The sequence below is a fragment of the Poecilia formosa genome, unplaced genomic scaffold (genome assembly GCF_000485575.1).
Source record: "Poecilia formosa unplaced genomic scaffold, Poecilia_formosa-5.1.2 Scaffold7, whole genome shotgun sequence".
In the NCBI taxonomy this organism is placed as follows: Eukaryota; Metazoa; Chordata; class Actinopteri; order Cyprinodontiformes; family Poeciliidae; genus Poecilia; species Poecilia formosa.
Window position 1 is genome coordinate 3181175 of NW_006799946.1, and position 21658 is coordinate 3202832.

General features: G+C 39.1%; 1 protein-coding gene across 2 annotated transcripts in view; it reads right to left on the reverse strand.

Moving 5' to 3' along the window:
• The window catches only part of wnk4a (WNK lysine deficient protein kinase 4a), a 48203-nt gene that overhangs the window by 16840 nt on the left and 9705 nt on the right, over window positions 1–21658 (reverse strand). For both annotated transcript variants that reach the window (XM_007571688.2, XM_007571679.2), the window contains exons 3-8: window positions 9361–9533; window positions 8745–8965; window positions 7408–7565; window positions 4225–4313; window positions 3342–3561; window positions 1283–1643 (exon numbers count right to left, since the gene is read on the reverse strand). In XM_007571688.2, coding sequence (XP_007571750.1) covers window positions 1283–1643; window positions 3342–3561; window positions 4225–4313; window positions 7408–7565; window positions 8745–8965; window positions 9361–9533 — 1222 coding nt within the window. The remainder of the gene's footprint in view (window positions 1–1282; window positions 1644–3341; window positions 3562–4224; window positions 4314–7407; window positions 7566–8744; window positions 8966–9360; window positions 9534–21658) is intronic.

Here is a 21658-nt window from a genome sequence, read left to right on the forward strand (position 1 = left end):
TAGTACGCGTTGAGATCTGAACGATCTCTGTTCTGTGCAGCTGTACGTCTAATACAGTGGAAACATTTCTATGGTACACTTTGGTGTTTGAAAGACTTAGCTCAGCACCTTTTATTTACAGTATCTAAAGTTGACCTTAAACTTATCATGCTTCAGTAGTATATGATGCTAACAGAGCTTTAGCAGACTCGTTACAGAGCATTGCATAATTGTGAAGTGAAACAAATATGACGCACAGTATCCAATTTCCTTCTGATAAATAAAACAAAATTCAACAAAATTCATACTTCATACTTGTCGGCATTATTCATGTCTCTACCAGAGATGCACATATAGAGACTGAGACTTTTCATGATTCTTCTCTGCAAAGTAACTAAAACATAGACACATTGGATGGAGAACATCTGTGAAAATCAAGTTTCAAGCCTTTCCACAGATTTTCCATCTGGCTTAGTTCTGAATTTTGGCCGGGCCACTCTGAAATATGAATACGCTGCGATCTAAATCATTGCATCGTAGTTTTTGCATCGTAGGGCTGCTTGTCTAACTGAAGGCTGTGCTGCCACACCAGGTGCATCACTCTCTTTGCATTTTCCAGTGACGGATTGAGCAGCGCTCTGCAAGATGATCAAGGATTATATTGTTTATAATCTAACTCTGCTTTAAACCTCCTCACAACTTTCTCACTGACCTGCCTCTTGTGTTTCTTAGTCTCCATTGTGTTGCTCGTTCCGGAACAAACTTCTGAGGGTTTCACAGAAGAGCTAAATTTATGCTTACTTTAAAGTGGGTTCCAATAATTCGGAAACTTCTTCAGGCAATTGTAGCAGTGGGTTTTTATTTAGCATGGAAGTGTTAAAGTGTTGTTTTTCCTTTAATTATAAAAATAATTGAAAACCATTTTTCTTCCATTTAACAATTATGAACTACTTTGTGTTTGTCATAACAAAGTCAAATTAAATACACTGATTCTTGTAGTTGTGACGTCACAAATTATGAAAAAGTTCGTGTGGTGTGAATACTTTTTTCTTGCTCTCCAGATGTTGATTTATTAATAATAGTAATAACAATCAAACTACACAACAATCTTCTGATAAACCCTTAGCTACTTTTATTTGTCATTGTATGTCTTATTATAAAATTGCTTTTAAAGAAACTTTCTTATTTTAAGTTAATGGACTTTTTAATACTTTAACCGCACTCAACACCTGACAACATTAAATAATAATAATAATAAAAAAACATGTTTCATGATGTTGGGCTGTAACCTCAGGCTGCTCACAGTTAGCAGAAGACAGGCTGTTGCTGCGGACACGGAAGTGCTGGTCTGCCTCGGGCTCCTCTGGCTCCGCAGGGTAGCTGGAGCTGACACCAGAGTCTGCAGAGCTGGTGATGGGGGACGAAGCAGCGGCCAAGGGCGACAGGGCCGGGGTGGGGGACTCTGCTGCAACAACATCAGTGACCTTAGGTGAAGGTGGCTGAGGCTCTGGTTCTTCCTCTATTACTTCCTGTGCCTCCTTTTTTTTGCGCTCCTCCGCCTGCCGCCTCAGCTTCTCCCTCTGCCTCTTGATGGTCGTCACTCGGTCCCGTATGGCCTTGGCTACGATCTTAAAGTCTGCCTCGCACACAAAGCCGAGCACGACCTGCAAAAATAAAATGAATAAAAACATAACACATTGGTTACGGTGCATTAAAATGTTGTGCATGCGCATGTGTTGATGCAATATGTACAACATTTACGCAGGTCTGCTGACCTGATCAGGCACGCACTGACATTTGTGCTAACAACGTTTGTTTTGCGACAACACACACGGCCTGCTTCTTTAGGTCATTTCAGGTTCTCGAGTTCTCTTCGGTCCAGCAGAGTAGCTCGCGCTTCCTCTCAACACATGGTCAGATTACAGCGGAGCGGCCGGACGAGATGTCCCCTCCTGATACCAGATTTGATCTTGATGAAATCTTTAACGAAGGCGTAAACAATTTAGGAATTGTGGGCATGCTTTTTCATTAAAAGTGACCTCTAAGAGGGGAGGGGAGGGGAGCGGAGTTGCTTTTGAGAACATCAGGGCCTGTTTCGCAATGAGCACAAGAGTCGCTGTATTATTAAAGGGATGACCTCAGCTGCTTCCTGAGCTGCTCGCTCACATTTCCAGCCAGTGATGATTAAATGTTGCGGTGTGACCTTGACTCTCTCTCTCTAAAAAAAATAAAATAAAATAAAAAATTCTTTTTTTTTTTTACATTTACATATTTCAAGGGAACCTGCTAATTGTAAGACCAAAATTCATACTTTCCACATTGAAGCTTTCCAGATATTTTACGGGCTTGTTTTTAAGGAGTAAGTTCAAAATGTCAGGAATAAACTACTACGGAGAAAGGAAAGGAGGAATGAAGGAACATTATTCTATTGATATTAGTTGGTTGTTTAATCTGGTTATTTAGCCTGGTAAAAACCAGCCCCCTGTTCTACACTCTGCTTCGTTGAGAAACTATTGCTTCTTGGACGCGTCGACTCTGTTGAAGTTTTAAATTTTACCCATTCGCTAACATTTCCCAATGACGTATGTAACGCGGCAGTTTGACTCTTAAGAAGCTTACCGGAAATTGCCTGCGGTGTAAACAACCATCCTCCACCGCAAAAGAGAAAAGTGCCGAGCCGAACGAGGCGGCTGTTAATGTTAATCCAATATTTGGAAGTGTGGCAAACACTAACTGAACCGTTTCGTTCACTTCCTACGCCGCCATTGCTAAAACTACAGGCAGACTACGATTCTAAAACAGCCGGGCTGCACCTCCACTAGCCCACTTTCCTTTTTGCACAAACTGCTATTCTGGAACAAAAACTGAATAGATACCAAAAAAAAAAAAAAAAAAAAAAAAAAAAAGCAGCCCAAAGTTAAAAGGTAAGCCTTGGAAGACTATTGTCTGGATAACTATTGACTAAGGCTCATTTGAAAGCTTACAAGGATTCAAGAGTGGTTTAAAATTTATGTACAGTACCACAAATGTGTCTAAAAAATTAGCAACGGATGCTCTCGTTAACCATCAAGCCTTCTAGCTTTAGGAACATCAGGGACATGGCGAACTCCTTTCTATCGCTTCCTTTTCGAAAGCCCATTAAAAGGCACCAACGCCATCAATCAGGACCAGAACTCAGAGAACATTTCCGGGTTAACTGATAGTGCTTCTACATGATCGGTTCCGCTCTAATGTCGAACCAATTACGAAAAAAATTCCTCGCTAAATGCTGCTTCGAACTGGGTCAGCAGAGCTGTAACAAAAAAAAAAAAACACACACACACACAAAAAAAAAGCCGTCCAATCTCCGTGTGCCAGCCTACCATTTCCTGAGCCACCTCCTCGGGTACGTCCTTGTAGAGCTCGAAGAGGAACTCGATGGCGTTGTTGTCCTTGTACTTCCCGTGAAGCTTCTTGGTGTCGTCGATGCGCAGCCACAGCTTCAGGCCAGGCTTCACCGTGTCGTCCTCCTCCGCCAGCTCTACGTGAACGCCGTTGTTCTCCTGGAAGAAGGGGTGCTCCAGAAGGTCCTGAATGGTATACCTGAAATGCAAGCAACCGCATTTATTTCAACTCGTGTTGTGTAACTTAATCCTTAAGATATTTTAAGTTTAGGGGAAAAGCTTAAAATATCTGGATCATTACTAAAAATACAGGGCCTTGATAAACTAGTCATAAAATCCTATTCTTTTATGTTTTGCCACATAAAAAAAGCATTGATATATATTTCATTAGTAAATATTAGCTACATGATTTAGTAAAAAGGGAAGTAGACATGTCAACTCTGCTGCAGTTAAAAGGAAGGCAGACAGAGCTAACCTCAGGGCAGTCATTAAAACAAACCTGTTTAAAGGTGCAAAAGACTTGATGCAGGCTGGGACTGAAAACTATGCCAGCCAGAGCTACAATGTAATAGTTTTGATCAAAGCACATTAACAGGTCAGAATGACCCAGTCAAAACTTAGACCTAAAGTAGATTACTGACTCAGGAGGGCTAAAAATAAATGCATGCCTCATTATTATTTGTTTAAAAGAAATTAAAGCAACATGTCTCTTTCCTTGTACTTCATAGGTAGGTGCCCTTGTGTGATAGTGTGTCACATACATTTCTAAAAAAAGCACACACAGGGCCATTGTGATCAGACAAATCGTGGAAAAGCCCGACAGGTGTGAACATGAAAAGCCAGCGCATGTTTTTGTTTTCACCTTTCATCTTTGATCATGCGAATGCAGCCCTCGATAATCTCCTTGAGTTCTGGGACTATGACTTTGTAGAAACTGTCAGGTTTGATGCCCTGTGAACACAAAACATAACGAGAGTTTCAACACGGTCCGTTTTTACAAACCAGCTCATTCACTGGTTTCCTGTTTGTCTTTAGGAAGAACAAAACTATTTAGGCTAACTGTCACTTGCACATTTCTCCAGTAAAAACCGTTTCCCCAATTCAATGCGTGTTGCTGCAGTCATCTGCTTTGTGACATCTGTCACTAGCTGGAATGACATCTGGGTGAGCGATCACACCAGCAGATCATAAAAATAGGGGACAAAAAAAATCCCCAGAATGCCGTTTTTGCTATATCTTTTTACCTGAAAGCACAAAAGAAAACAAATGGGAAAGCCGAGCTTGTTGTCTGAATGCTATCAAGAGAGCACAGATAGATTACAGAGGAGTCACAATCCCTGCAAAAACAACGATAACAGAGAAAAAAAGAAAAAAAAGGCAAGGTCAGAAAGACGTACGGCACGAAGATATGCAAGCATCCGGTTAATGTCCCAACACTCAAACATAATTATGTGCCAGTTAAAGGCAGAGTCCTACATCTCGTTATCACATCTAAACACTGCCATGTTATGCAGCGACTGATGGGTTCTATAACCACATTGAATTTATCAGAGATGTTCCCGGCTTCCTGTTTCAAAGAGAGAAAGAGCAGATCTTTGACAAAGCACAGACGACGTGAAGATGTTTACTTTTTCCCCGTAAGTGCACTTTGTCTTTTTTTTTTTGTTTTCTATCTTTAGAGTGCTGATAGGGAAAGCATAGATAAAAGCAACCTTTCAACCTAATTCAGTTGAAGTTTATAAAGACGCAAACAGGGGACACCTAAAAACTACTTACTGGTATTTAACTTGTAAAATGTCCCTTGCCTCAGAGAGCTTTGGATTTTTTTTAAAGCCGGCCTCATAATGAGACCCCTCAGGATATATCAGTCCTTCCTTGATCTAAATCACATTTGTGACTCTGCTCCTTTCCTGTGGTGAGAGAGTTTTGGGATAAGATCATGAGAAATATGCTGGTGTCGTCCCGGCTATGTTTGCTGCTTTGTTTATTTTTTATTTTTTTATCTTAATAAATGAATACTTTGACATATCGGAAAAAAAAAATTATTAAAAAAAAAAAAAATATATATATATATATATATATATATATTCTGAAGCTAATATAATCAGTTGCTTTTAGTCCAGAAGGCATACAAAATTAGTAACTAATACAATCTTAAGGAATGTAAATAATCCCAAGGGGCCATGTCAGCCCTCATCTCAATCCTACTGAAATTTTGGAGGCAGATCTGAAAAGGTGCGTGCATATGAGGCGGAAAACAAACTGATTCACTCACACCAAATCTGACTATTTTATCAGGGCAAGATTCCAGCCAACTACTGTGAGAAACTTATGGAAAGATACCACAAATATTTGACCCAGTTCTACTGAATACTAAAAAAAATGTACGTAAACTTCTGAAATGTAAGTAAAAAAAAAAAAAAAAACCTCTCTTTGATTACATGGTTGTTTAGGAAATATTAATAACTTCAAAGACGCAAAATTGTTGCGAATATATGGTTTCCACTGTATCAGTTGAAGTACTTTTTATACACCTTTTTGGTCCCAGATTGTAATAATCCTTGAAAAAAAAAAAAATCAGGGTGCCATTTTTAGTCCACTTTGCTCATGTCAGTATAAAGGAAATATTGCTTTATTCATTATTCAAATACACCAACAGAAACGAGCAAACTCTCCTTTTCGGTTCTTTAGGGCAAATTATGAACCTGAATGAGTCTGCAGACAGGATCCAAGAACACGTCTCCTTTCAGTTGTTTTATACGTCCAGACTAATTTATGACTTATGATCGTCTAATTAGCTAACCTCTTCAAGCAGACGTCAGCCACTAGGGGTGGAAACTACACAATTTTTAGTTTGTAGTTAATGTTGGAAAAGATGTAAAGTTGTAGAAATTAACTGCTACACACCTCTGACGGTCCAGGGAACATTATCATAAGTTCTGTTGGCGAGGCAGCCCAACTGGCAGTAGTCGCCGTCTCACTTTCCAGCCTCCACCAGACGTTTACTTTTAATACGTGACACGCAGGAAAGAAACAGCCTTTTTGTAGAGCAAAGAGTGAGACACTATTTCCAAAACATGTAATTCTGCCATCGCCTCCTCTCGCCAAGCCTCACCATCATCGCAGCAATGAGTGCTCAAGAAAAGCAAGAAAAACTTAAGAGGCTACTAATGTACTGTTTTTTTTTTTTTGTGGCACAGTATGAGAAGGATGGGTAGTGGAGACGAGTATAAAAACTTGCCATCTGTATATATTTTACATGCTCGTTTGGAGAGAGGAGTCTTTCTGCCATCCTTCGATGGAGTATCGGCATCATAATAGGTGGCTAAAAGAGCTCAATAAACTGATACAGCTGATATTTCTGGATACGGTTGTTGAAAGAAGGACGCTTCCTAAATTGAAGTATGACTTAACATCCTCTTCAGAGGCTTCTCCACATAGTTAACAGCTACAGAAGACGCTTTGTGCCCGCACCATCAGTAAAAACCCTGAAGAAATGTTAAGATACCACAACCTTCAATTCCCTTTAGAATAATGTATTTTTGAACCAAATTAAATTAATTTATGTGTGCAACTCCACTTTTTTTTTTTTTTTTAAGATTAAACAGATGCACTTCTGTTTTAAATAAACTGTTCCCTCCAAAACATTTAAAAGTTAACTATTATATCTACCAATAAGTCGCTTCAGTTTTCTATTCAAACATTGCTCTGGTGTAAAGGAAGTTTCTTTGAAAGCTACAAGCAGGACCAGTCAAACGGGAGCTTTACACAGACCTTTAATGGGCAGAACATGTGCGTGGTCGCACCTTAATCATAGCCTGAACGCAACCGAAATGTGCTGGTAGTGTTCTGTACAAAGCTCCTAGCATTTACCAGACATGACAAAGACCTTCAGTCCCTGCTATCTAATTATTCAGGATGTAAAACATTATCATTAACGAAGTCTTGGTTAGATTCCAGATGAAAGAAAACAAGCGCATGGGGACCATTATGCTAAATACAGGGGTGGGAAATGAGGTGACCCTGCTTTTCCCCCCTTACTTACACTGGTGACTTTGCGGTAGATCTGTGCAGCATTTTGGCACTCATAGTACGGGTACTCGGACGTGGCCATCTCCAGGATGCACATTCCCAAGGCGTAGACGTCCACTGCTTCGTCGTACTTTTCCTCGTACATCTCTGGGGCCATGAACTCCGGAGTTCCTGCCAGGGATTACAGGGCATTACATTTATTCAAAAGTATTTGGATCAATATGTTTGCAGCATCTTAAAAACATGATGCTTTCTTATTATTGACTAAATGGGCCCTCTAAGCTCTAACCAACAAGAGATCTAAAGCATTCGCAGAATCACAAGTAAATGTCACCCGTAGCTAGCAAGTTTTTGTCAATACAGCACAGGATTAGAAATAGCTGAAAGTAGCAGAAACAACAGATGGAGAGTTGTAGAGAAAAGTGACCGTGTATTATTTCATTTGGAGTGATAGTATTTTTGACTTTGGAGTAGCATTGCAAGATAATAGTCGCTCTGTTGAAGAAACGAAAAAGCTTATTCTCGAAAAATCTATTTTTTAAGGGAGGAGGCATTTGTTTATAGTGATGTTACTGTAAAAATATTGCGTGTAACACAAAAAAATGCACACCACAACAAAAAAAAGTGTGGAATCTTAATTGCTAATTAAAAATAACAACAGTAATCGACGAGCTGCTTCTTCAAGCCACAAATATTTACAAAGTCTATGGTGCAACTAGAAGCAGTCTTCAAATTTAATTCAGAAGTATGCGAGGTATGATAGGAAAAAAAAAGCATCTGATTTGCAGAAACATTCTACCACTAAATAAAAAGCGTCAAGACAACCCTTCATCACCAACATTGAGAAACATGCTAGTAAAAATCTTGATTTAATAATGAAAAAGCACCAAAAGCAGTAGTCGCCGTCTCATGACAATGTGTTTAATAATTAGAAATAGTACTGAAGCTGTGTTACTGACTAAACCAAAACCCTAAAAGTCCTGCACCAATGTTTTCTGTGGTGAAAGGCTGTTTCCCCTTTTATCTTGCTTGACCGTGAAGTGTTTCACTTAAACCTGTTTGACTAAATTTGAGCAGCCGTCTGTGAGAGAACAAACAAACATTCTCAAACTCACTCCTGCAACTTTCTAAATTAACTTGATAGAGCAATTTCCAGCTTAATTAAAGCCAATTTGAGAACTAAGTTGCTTTCTAAAGCCAGCGGAAAGTTAAACAGAAACTATGATTGCTTTAGAGGAGGGACAACAAACAAGAAAAGGAGTGTCATTTTGAACGATTTTCCCATAATCACAACGCAAGACATGCTAGGCTAACTGTGTTCTGCAGATGTTACTGCCTGGCATTACTTACCAATGACACTTTTAGCAAATGAGGCACTTTTGAGAGTGGCCAGCCCCAGATCTCCGATCTTAACGGAGCCAGTGGGGCCGGTGATGAAGATGTTGTCACACTTGAGGTCCCGGTGGATGATGGGGGGAGTGCGTGTGTGCAGGAAGTGAAGCCCCTTGAGGATCTGGCGACTCCAGCGTTGCAGCAGCTTCAGCTTCATCTCCTTGAACCTCTTCAAATACCTAAAACACAGAGAGGTCTGATTCAACACATCGGCCTAAACATATCCCAGACATTACACAGCAGGAAGCGGAAGCTTTTTAAGAGCCATAAAGTACTTGATCCGGCATTCTCACAGCCAAAAGGAGGTTCTAAACTTAGCGAGTTTGCAGAATTTTCTCCAAGCAATTTGAAAGTAGAGCTCTTTATTTTATTTTATTTTATTTATTTATTTATTTGTTTTTTTTTTGGTCTGTAATTTTCACCTACTTTAAAAAAGTGGAAATTAAGCTGTCAGCCATGACAGAAATGTACTTATTCGTGGGATACACAGGTGTTACACAGAACAAAAACTCTTTTAATTTGAGACAAAAAGAATGAAAATGTGGAATGAAAAGAAGAAGCTCCAGACACTCACGTCTTGAGCGTGCCCGAGGTCATGAGTTCGGTCACGAGGATGATGCACTTGTGGCCCTTCACCGTTGACTTCCAGGAGTCATGGAAACGTACGATGTTTGGGTGCTGCAGGCCTTTGAGCATCTCCACTTCCTCGCTGAAACGCTGCCGCTCCGCTTTGGTCAGCTTACGTGTCTACAAAGGGATAAAGTGAAACAAAACAATTAAGGAAACAGATTTGCACAGTCTCGTTTTCATTCTCCTTCTAATTGAATAAAAAAAATTTCCACGAAATATGGTCGGTCTATTGAACATCCTAAATTCAGTGAGAGGAAATAGAAAGTATGCATTTTAGTAAATCTAGGCTTACAGATGATATCAAATCAACCACAAGAGAACAAAACACACAACAGGTTCAGCACTGTTGTTATTCATTAAAGATAGAAAGTAGATTTTATGATTCAATTATTTGAAGAACCACTTTTATTAATAGCTAGAAGAGGTTTTAGGTATTTTTTTTTCTTTTTGACAGTCAGTCTCCTTGTAAAGAATTTAGAAAGTAAGTCCAAATCATCAACCCTCCACTACCATGCCTTACAACTGGCATGAGGTGTTTATTTATATGCATTGTGCTTCTATGCAAAGTTTTACTAAAGCATGGTGGTGTGCATTATCACCAAACATCTGTAACTTGGTCTTATTTGTCCAAATAACATCATTCCAGAAGTCCTGCATGTTTTTTTCTCCTTAACACTGCATTAAAGCACATTTGCAAGCTCCATCCCAGAGATGGTTATAAAGATAGTTAAACTTCCTTTTTAAAGCCTATGTGACGCACAATGGCTCCTAATAATTTTGACTAAAAATGAGAGAACAAATGTTTTTTGAAATTGTGGGTTTTTTATTTAAAAAAAAAACTATTTTCCACAAATATCAATATGCAGTTTAAGAAAATGTATCCAACCAATTCTAGATTTATGCTTTTTCAATATTTTAAAACCTAATAATATGAAAATAATTGTGGCTCTTTAAAAGTTCTGAGATGTTTATGATGATGAAGATGTAACACTCCCAGCTCTAAACGCATTTTATAAAACTGTATGGAAGGTGGTAAAAAAAAAAAAAGTGGCTCTCTGAACTGTAAAGGTTGCAGACTCCAGTCCTAATAATGTTTATTGAATGGCTCTTGAAAATAAATTTGCACTGAGGTGACATTGGTTGTAAATCGGTACTAAACAAGCGGAATAAAACAGGCCAGACGAGATCATCTTTTTTTTAACGTTCTCATATGTGAAACCCTAGAAATAAAAGACGAGAGTAATTCTTTCCTATGACTGAATGTGCCAAGAACTGATCACTAGTTTGTTTTTGTTTTTTTGCGCCAAAATGAACAAAAAAGAACTTGAAGATCCCAGTCAGGTTGGAAGTCTAAACTGCGCTTACTGCGTTTACAAACCATAAATTATGTTGAAAGCTCTACAACTGTAGCTAAATGGACCTCGAGGTGAGACTAGTTTGTCAACCATAAAAATGTTTTTCTTTGGCAGTGGTATGAAGTCTTAACACACACACACACCCATGTGGTCTCTGGTTTTCTCAGAATCATGCATCATTGCATAAGTTTGCAGCAATATAATGAAAGCAACTGGATAAATCACTGCTACTTCAGCTAATGAGCCCCATGTCAGATTGGAAACCACAGGTACGTCCATCTGGGTGAGCCGCCAGTTACATAACCTTATTTAAGAGCCAATAAAGGAAGTACCAACTTTATAGATTTATGGAAGAGATCTCCAAGCACCATGTAAATTCGAACTAAACACTCCAATCAAGTTCAACGAACAAAGACATTTCTGTGTTTCCTCTAGGATGAATGACCTGATTTAGCTGCCGGTGGAGTAACTCTGACTGCGGTGGGGTGGCTAGCGGAAAACTCCTGGGAATCTACAGGACCATGAATCCTGCATTGAGGCAGAGTTCTTGGAAAAACGCTCCGCATGTGTTTACGTTTACAATCAGCTCCACGGCTTTTTTTTTTTTTTTTTTTTTTTGCTTTCTCCTCGGACGAAGTTCTTCAAGTACTAACTCCGATCACCGACACCGTTGAGAGAAGTGAGCGACCTGGTGAGGTCACAAAAACTCTCCGCCTACGTCATTCACCTGTCAAAATGTGCCGTTTTACACCGGCAATCCCGGCAGGGAAGCAAGGGCACAGAGGCGACCTCTGACCAAATGGATTACAATCAGGTCGATAGAAATATATTTATGACATGAACGTGGACTGAAGCTTTTCCTCTGTTTGAAAAACCGAATGATTTGCGAAAAGAGCAGAATATCTCAGGTTAAGGGTGAAAAGTAACGATCTTGACAAGTTTAAAATATAACTGGACTGCAAAAAGCAGTCAAAGGACAAGTTTAGACACATTTTCCAGGTACCATAGAGCGGTTTCAAGCTAATTTCTACCAGACGCACTAAATGTAGGCTTGTGGCCTATGGGGTTTACCACTGCCATCGATCAGTGCACTCCGACTAAAATTAAATAAACAAGGTACCACACACAACACGCTATAGACCACAAGGTGGATGTGTGTTTGCAGAATGAGCAAGTCGCTGGGTTTCTGTGGTTGATCTGCATCTGGATATTTACAGATCTCTGTGATACCATCAGACCCCTTGTATAGTGAGCTTTGTCTCCTGCAGATAGGCGTCTCCGCAAAGCAACTGACAGTTTACAGCACAGAGATGTTGCACAACGTTCAGACAAAAATGAAATCCTGGCACTTCCAAAACCCCAAGATACACCACAGCTTGGCACGCTGGATGGATGGATGGATGGATGGATGGCATGGCTGCAGATTTCAAAACCACTAGGAGGCTTTCTGAAGCCTTCATCTGTTCAGAGCAGCCAATGTTCTTTTGAAAAGTCAAGAAGTGGAAAATGTACTGCAAAATCAAGCAGTGATGGAAAAATGCAAAAACAATAAGATGATTTAAGCTTGTTATGCAGTCATATGATTAAATTATTACTGACGTTACTCAGTGAATGCAGGCAATTAAGCTGTGACTAGAAGCAGAAATCATATTACAGAGGGAGCTTTTAATATTGTGAAAACATCAAATACTATTCTTGCAGTGATGCAAGTAGCTTTACTTCACACAGGCTTGCAAAAGTATTCACATCCCTTGACATTTTTTCAACATTCTGTCATGTTACATCCACAAAGCGGAACATATTTTGTTGAGATTTTATGCGACAGTCCAACTTAGGGTAGCAAATAACTGTGGAGGGGGATGGAAAATGATAGATGGATTTCCAAAAAGAAAATACACAGAAGGTGATTCTACAAATTATTAGAATCCCAAATGTATTTTGTAAACTAGTTTTGAAACCATGTATCTTTTTTTGTTGTTGTTGTCATGGAATTACATATTGCATCATCACATAAATCCTGACAAAACAAATTAAAGTTTGTAGTTGTATCATCACAAGTATGTGAAAAAGTTATTAATACTTTATTAAGCTACTGTAACTAAAATAAGAAATATTTGTCGTGAGTCACTAGGATTTATAGAAGCATACTCCAAAGTCTCACACTTTTCTTTATTTTTTTATTTTTTTAAATTAAACATCAGACAAGTTGCCTCACTCTTTAAAATAAGCTACAGCATCTTAGAATCATTGTCTCAGTTATTCTCAGCCAATGAAAAGTGGGCTGGTGATCCAGTAGCTGATGGAAACACTTGGACGTGTTGCCGTGTAAGTGGAGTTACATAAGGTGTGTTGACGGTCGGGGAGGCGTTGGTGTCAAAAAGTCCTGGTCAGCGCCACTATTATGACAACCAGGATGGGAACACGGAACACCGAAGCAGCAGCCAACTTTTGCTCCAACCCAGGTGGGAGCAGTCAAGAGTTTTAAAACGGGATCCAACAGTGTGCTGGTGTTACATATATAGTAAGATATATATATATATATATATATATATATAAAGGTCCAGTAGGGGGAGAAAATAAATCAAACCTGTCATACTACTGAATATGGAGGGTTGGAGAAGGTGCTTCTTTCACTTTGCTCTCCATAATATTTGTGCAACATTGTGCAAGAGATAATTAAATCAAGAGGTTCAAAGGTTTTTTTTTTTTTTTGTTTTTTTTTTTTTTAGGAGGGGGGGGGTGTCTCAAAATGATCGTGTTTAGCATTGCTTTTAGTAATCTGTATCAGACACAAGTGTAAACACTGATAACTTAACTGTCACAACAAAGAATTGGGTTTTCTTTTCTTTTAATTTGCAGCTTTTCTACATTGTCTTGTTTACATCCCACTGTTGTGATCTTGCATGTTGCATTTTGATGTGCTTTTACTCTCCAAGGCCTTCTTCAGGAGGCACTTTTGATTAAAGGAACTGCATAGTAAAATATGGCAATTCGACTACTTAATTTACATCTTTATTTCACAAGTGTACACTTTCAAGCAATTGTTTTTATCTGAGCATTTATTTAGGCTCTTTGGCAATCGATAAACTTTGATGTGGCATAAAATAGAGCCATGAAACTTTTTGGTTTCATGCTCTGTGCACCAAGACTGCTTTTGGTTTGCTACAGGTTTGAGAGGTTTACCACAATTCAGCCACGTAATGAAGCATGTAGAAAGGACTTAATGCACCAGGAAGGAGGGCTAATCAAGATCTAACTATATATTGTTTCGATTCATTTTAAAATGTGTTTCTTTAAATAACTTATAAGACTTAATAAACAGTTTTGTCTTTAAATTTAGGAAATATTGACTGACCTAATTGTTATTCTATGGATTACACAGTGACTTGTGCAAAAACAAAATGTCCTCCACAGATTTAGTAGGTTTTATTTAAAAGGAAATGAAGGAACTACAAGAATATACCGATTTATCCTTCCAAGCAGATGTCCCTAACCATCTGTCCAGCCACCCATCGTTTACAGCAGCTTAACCTTGCAGCAGTCATTGGGTAAGAGGTGGGGTACATCCTGGATAGACATATGGCTCTAATATTTACTATATTTTTATTGACCTTAAGCACAACATGTGATTTATTTAGAAAATACAAGTTAAAAAGAGAAGAAAGAGAATATTTTTCAGTGTCAGTGCCAATCACTAGTCAGAGCTAATCACAGGAAAACTGTCCAGTTCCAATACGTGGCCAACTGATCGGCACATCTCTAACAATAATATTTTTTTGCGTTGTGTTGCTCGTCTTGGTGGCGTTAGCTGGTCGTGCGCCGACAGAGGAGAGAGTTCTGCAGGTCAGAACCAGAATTTACACAGACCTTCCAGTGACATCCGAGAGCCTGAACTGCTACAGAGAGTCCATCCGAAGCTGTGGCGACTGGCTAGGATTGAGGTCAGAGGTGGAATGTCTGAAGGGGGTCAGATAAAAAAAGAAAGAAAAAAAAGATTTGACCTCACAGCTGCAAAGCTTGCATACCTGCCACATGACTGACAAACGAAATGTACCAACATGCACGTAGGTGTCGGTGCTGGGACGGTGTCGTATTTTAGATGTTTGCAGGTGAGAACTGAGGCGGCGGTGTGCTCGTTCCAAGAAAGAAAAAAAAAAACCTTACATGCTCCATAAATGGAGCGGCCAGAGGGAGGTTAGCCATTAATCTCATCAGGACCGAGGAGTCAAACCAGACTCCTGACTGCTGCTCTCACTCAGAGAACCTGACATGACTCATGGCTTATGTCCAATTACCATCAACCTGCAGCTTTGCACAACGTCTTGTGTATTTAAAGCGCAAAACCTTTGTGGTCAGTTTGGCTAAGGTGCATTCTCTGATCTTAAACGAATAAATGGAATAGCAAGTCTGAGGGAGCTATGGTCCATCTATCTAGGGCTGCTACATTTACATAAGTGCAACTGCTGTCCTCTATAAAGAGTTGCCTCACTTTCTTTTTTCTTCTTTGTTTTTTTTACAGCACATTTATCAGGGAGCTCCTAGGTTTCATATTGTCTGTTTACTCTGGTGTCCGTAACTTGTCCTAACATGTCTGGTGTCTGCTTTTAGTAACTCATTAAAAACCTAACAGTGACCTGTAATTGCTTTGCGTTTACAGTACTGTCCTCTTCCCCCTGAATCTCATCCTCAGTAATCCTCTTTCCTTTCGAGCTCAGCACGGAGTTGCGTAATGTCAGAAACCGATCGTGTTTTCTTGCACACCGCATGCCAGATTTATCTCATTCAGTCCCATCTATAAGTGATTTGTTTTGTTACTTGGAGAGGGTCTTGTGATTTTTTTTTTTCTTTTTTTTCCAGATGACAAAAGATTGTTGGAGCGTAGCTCAAAGACGTCAGCTATTCTCCATCAACAACAAAAGGTGGAGCTGCCTGACGTTGCTGATCAGATTCCACGATGCGTCCAGAACTTTCTTGATTGACGCAACGGTGTGACAATCAGCTTGACCCGAGACACCTACTCTGTTGACGTCTAAGTAATCAACAGATTGCAGAGGACAGATTACAGAGATGCAGAGGAGATTCTTCCTCTGGTCTGATCAAATTACCCAAATAGTGAGGCAAGTTTTGAGATCCAAGGGGCTCTGAGAGATTATGGTGACTATTTTATTTGTACAAAGAGCATTTCAGGAGAGGAGCATGAATGGAAACAAACACTCTGTCCAAGTCAGGAAGCTAAGTGAACCACAGAAAGATCACAAGATCCCTGAAGGACATGGCTTGTAGGAGTATCGTCTTAAAAGGAAAAGTTCAACATGATTATTTTAAAAAAGTGAGCAATGGGCTCTATAATATGGAGTACTGTTAAAAATATCTATGCTTTTCTTCTATTATCTAGATTTTAATAAATAAAATAAGTTCTTCATATTTGTTTTACTGAAACTTATATGGGTCAAGTCAAACCAGTCTTACTATCAGACAAAAAAAAAAATTATAAAATATAGTTTTCAAACAATCTCACTGATTGAAGGGGAAAATCACTCTGTCCAGATGCAGAAAAGTAATTAGGCTCCAAACTGACGTCATGTAGAATTTGTGAAAACTACCGAGTCTTTTATCTCACTCTTTTATTGCAGAATTGTCTTAATTCAGCCATATTAAAGTTTTTTGTTTTTTTTTAGCAGGAACGTCTCATTTATACGTTAAGTTGATGCCACTGCATCTCATCCCGATTTTATTCCAGACTTTGACAAGGTCGCTCAAAAATCTTCGTTTTGTTTTGTTTTTGAGACATTCAGAGGAGGACCTTATCGATGTGCTGTGGATCATAGCCCTGATGCATAACTCAAGCGCACTTGAACTTAAGAGGAGGACCAGCTGGTCAGACAGTATCCCATGGGATTTTTTGCTAAAAAAGCTAAAATGATCAAGATCTGACAATGCCACGACCGCCGTCACATCTGACTGTCACTACGTTTTTTCTGTTTGTTTTACATCAGTTGTGACGGGACACGTACATTCCAAAAAGTTCCCTGTCTAACTTATCAGTTCACAGATAACTTTTCCAAAAGTCTTGGCGATTATCAGGATTTTATTGTCAGATGTGAGCGAGGCCTTGGTGTTATTTTTTTGGCAGCAGTAGTTTTCAGCTTGAAACTCCCTCATAGATGTCTTATTGCTGAATCATGGACACTGATATTAACTAAGTTAAGTGAAGCCTGCAGTGCTTTGGATGTTCTCCTGAATGAGTCGTTGATGGAGTCATTTTGGTAGGCCGGATACTCCAGGGAAAGTTCACCACCATTTCACGTTTTCTCCAAAATGTGATAATTTTTTCGCATAGTGGTCCAATTGAACTTCCAAAGTCGATCATAACACTTTCAAGACTTTTCTTGAGGTCTTTCAGCTTACTTTGTGCTGACAGGTTCTCTCCGAGTTACCTCTTAAATACGCAGGTCCAGCAATCATGAGACTTTTGTCTGGCTCATGAATCCGAAGCTAGCTATCCAGAAAATGTGGTTAAGCACAAAGAATTCAGGATTAATAATTGAAATCATCATTTTAAAATGACATGTTGCATTTACTGTTCATCTTTAACTGAGTTTTTGGTAATTTAACATATTTTTTGTTTTAATGCGCTGCATTTTGTTAGTAGTTGCTTTGGAATTTGTGAAGCAGCCACAAATCAAAGAAAAACCATGAGGAAACTTGGAAAAACTAATCATTAAGACTACTAGAAAAAGCTACAAGATGTGTTGTCTCTTTTAAAGCAAATTATAAAGAAATTCAGAATGGTTTAAAAGCACATTATTACAACGCTACTATATATATATAAAAAAAGACGTAATAAAAATAAAATGTCTACTTGAAACCATAAGAATCCCTCAGTTGATGTCAAAATGTCTTCTTCTGGAGGAGCAGCTGCAGCACATCAAATCAATAACCAACAGTCTGCCGTCAGACCCCTGCACGTCCACAAATTACCAGCTCTGATTTAGACACTGTTAGTGGAAACAGTGTTTCATGTTCCATAATAACATCATAGACCAGGCTGCCATGTTTTGTCACTTTTAGGCCGCTGTAAAAGTCCCAAACTGGAGCGGGGCACTTTTAAATCAGATCCATTTGTAAAGGGTCAATAATGATGTCCACGATAATGGGACACTTTTACAGCTAATTGTCACGATCCGTGTTTCTGTGTGTTTATTTTTGAGATTTCCTGTGTTCAGTCCTGCTTTTCCTGTGAGTCTCTGTCCTGTCCTCCCTGTTGATTGTTTCCCAGGTGTGTCTCATCCCCTTGATTACCCCGCGTGTATTTAAACCCACCTGTTGTCCTTGTCTCTGTCGGATCCTTGTCTTAGTTTGTCTATTGTCGTTTGACGTCTATGCGCTCCAGTTGAACTGTGAAGTCCTGGATAGTGTTTGCCCCCATTTCCAGCCCTGCTATCACTTGCTACCGGTGTTTAGCTGTGTGCTAGTTTCTCTGCCGTGCTGCCTGTTTTTGGACTGTTCTGAGCTTTATTATTAAATTCATCATCATCTTCACCATACCTGGGTCTCGGCATCAATCCTCACCACCATCAACCACTTCCTGACACTAATATTTACAACACAGATTATTTCTGGTAATAATAAAAGATGCAATTTTAAATAAATATGTCCTTGTGTCACATTTACAAAGGTCTAAAAGATTTTTTTTTTTTTAAGCAGTTTTAAAACACATAAAACACTATCATGTCCCAATTAATCCAGAAACCCACAAAACCAATTATTTTAAACAGTTTGTGAGATAAATCACCCACACTACTGTTGGGAGAGCACAGGCCTCTGCAAGTCCATGAAAATGCATATCTGGTTTTAAAACTATGTGCCTTCTGGCTGGTTTCCGTTACCAGAAACCTTACAAAAGACTTGACAATGTAGAAGCATTTTGAATTAACATTTTTTTTTTTTTTTTAATTGTCGAAGCCTGTTGATGCCAAATGTTCCCACGACTTCCCTTGTCATTTTAAAAAAATGCAAATCGTTGCTGTAATTTTAAACACAAAGAGATTTGGGATTTATGATCAGTTTCTACAGGCAACCATTGCTTTTCTTGCATTAGAGAATGGGTCATGGAGAAACCAGGTCCAGAAGGAAAACCCTCTCCCAGTGGCTCTCCAGGTTAATCTGGGGGATCTCAAGGCATCCACAAACCCTCCTCAAAATTCTGGGTCTGCCTTGGTTCCGTCTCCTAATGGGATGTGCTGGGAAACAGTGATCTTTACCAAAGTAAAGGTTAAGTTGAAAAGAAACTCTAACTAACAATCATTTAATCAGGTTAACCCAAGCCCATATTCCTCTTCAGTGTGGTTCAGGTTTTGGTTAATCAAGAGGCGGATTAAAGTGTGGAAAGTGGCCACTTGACCAAAAATGTTACACAGCTAAAGCTAAATATCCACTTGAACCAGATTATTTATAAGGCAGCATCGTCAAGCGACTTAAGGTCTGATGGCTGGACATTCTCTTTCATATTTTTCCGGCAACAGAGCAGAATTCAGATCCATCAATTTTGGCAAGTTTTCCACATCCAGCTGAAGCAAAGTATCCCTAGACCACCACACTACCGCCACCACACAATAGTATCATGCTATTTTTCAGAAATGATGAGTTAGCTTTATGAAAGCAAGCACACTGTCCCAAATGTCTGTCTTTTCAGTTCACAACGTATTTTCTGAAGAATTGAGGTTTATTAAGAGATATTTTTGGCAAATCTGAGATGGGTCTTTGCTTTCTTATTTATTTTTCCATAGAGCCAGGTTGGCTTTAATAGATTAGACCTTAATAAAAATAACAAAAAGTTGCTCCGTGTACTTACACATTTATTTGATAATCTGAAAGATGTCTGTTGAAAATGTAACTTTTTCATGACATTGTACAAATATATTGCAGAAACTATACTAAAACTGAATTTCTACTAGGTCCTGTTCATTTTTCAAGGCAGCATGAGTGTGGAAAACTTGTAGAAGTAATGGATAATAAAATTGTTGGGAACAACAATTGGCAAACTAAACCCCACACAGTGTTGAATGAACAACAAGGGGGTTGTTAGTCGTTTTCTTGTTGCATATTTCTTCAACACATTGTTTGCCACTGGCTCGTGTAGGTTCAGTAAAATATCTGTGTATTAATGATTCATTTTAATCAAGTCGCTTTCCCCATACATTGTGGTTTTTTTGTTTCTTCGGCAGGCGGATTGCGTTACGCTTTGTAGAAAGATGCCATTCGACTGAGATCAGACCATGAGAGCGTCAGAGTAAAGCCTGAAAGTTGTTTTGGCCTCAGGCTCTGCAACCAGAAAGAAGCGAGGAAGCTTTCATCTCCTGTAATATTACTTTTTCTTGTTCAAAGTGAGAAAAGAAATGAGGATGATTTAACATTCTTTCAAGCAATCCCCTAGGAGAACTCGTATTTCTTATGAGCGTCAAAGAAAAAACTGAAATCTTCCACATTTAAAAAAAAAAAAAAAGAAGTCTGGTCAACATCTTTATTTGCAGTGCACTTCAACCCTGCAGGAGGGGGACGGAGCTTCGTGTTACACTGACAAACAAGGATGTGCTATCGAGTGCCAATGGCAAGCAGGACCGGATATAGTTTACGAGTTGACGGCGCTTCGACTGGTGCCCGTGTCACAGGAAGGTAACGGGCATGAAACATTTATGAATCCCGGACTCTTTACTCAACAGTTTGCTTTCAATAAAGACTCTCACTGAAAAAAAATGTATTTTTAAGCTGTAAAAGGGAGAACTGAGTTTAGAAACCCGCAACGCAAAATGAACGTGAACTAAAACTGCTTCATTTACTTTTGCGGGGGTCCGGGGGAGAGGGGGGAGGCTATAAAGAGGGCGGAGGGTACACTAATTTATCTGTTTTCTGTTGACAGAGGAAACATATAGCAGTGTTTGCAGATAGCTAATGAAGGGAACCCAAACCATTTTAAAATAAACTCTTCACCCTGGATCTTACATGGTACCTTTGAGCACGTTTACTCTGTTAACACCTCCGTCCTGCACACTTCAACACACACGGTCGCTTCAGAAATGACCAGAAGTAACCTCTGCATGAAGACACTCCTCATCCCCCACCTCTTACCAACTATGGCTGCAGAGCCTGGGCAGCTATTAAAGCTTGAGGTCTTTTGGTTTGTTCAGGAAGCAGGGCTGCACCGTGACCACATGCTTTCACCAAACTAACGGCTGCAGAGCAACACACAGTGAAAGACAATGAAAAACAACAGGATGTTCTAAAGATTTGCTGGGAAAATGCATGTTGCGTTGTGTAGCACAACTAATAAGTTAGTATGACAGAGAAATTCTGCTTTCAGTTTCCATTTAACTAATACTGAATTTATGTCAGTTTCCAGAGAGGAAACATTTTCAATAGCAAAAAGCACTTGAAGTGGAATTTAAGTAAATTGTATAATATTTGTGTAAACACAGATACAAAAAAGGGGGTAATCTTGCAAAATAAATTATTTTATCGAATATTTCAGGACACGAGTTCACTGTCCAAATAAATCAAAACTATTTGTTCTAATGTGGCAAAGAAAACCACAGCTGCTGCATTCAAGAGCCCAAGTTAAAACACCAGGTATGCTTGTTTATACCTTAAATTGCTGCAATTTGTTGCAAAAACCAGTCAAGTTGGAGAGATGGATGAACAGACAAAGAGATGGAAGATGAGTCAACTAAACTAAATATGTAGGTGGACAGATGGACACGTGGATGAATGGAACAGCAAAACAGAGAAAAAAGTTTTGGAAAAAATGTTTTTCAGAGTGCTCCATTTTCAGACAAATATTTCAACCTCCTGATGGGGCTGCATGATAAAAGAAAATGTTGATAAATATTC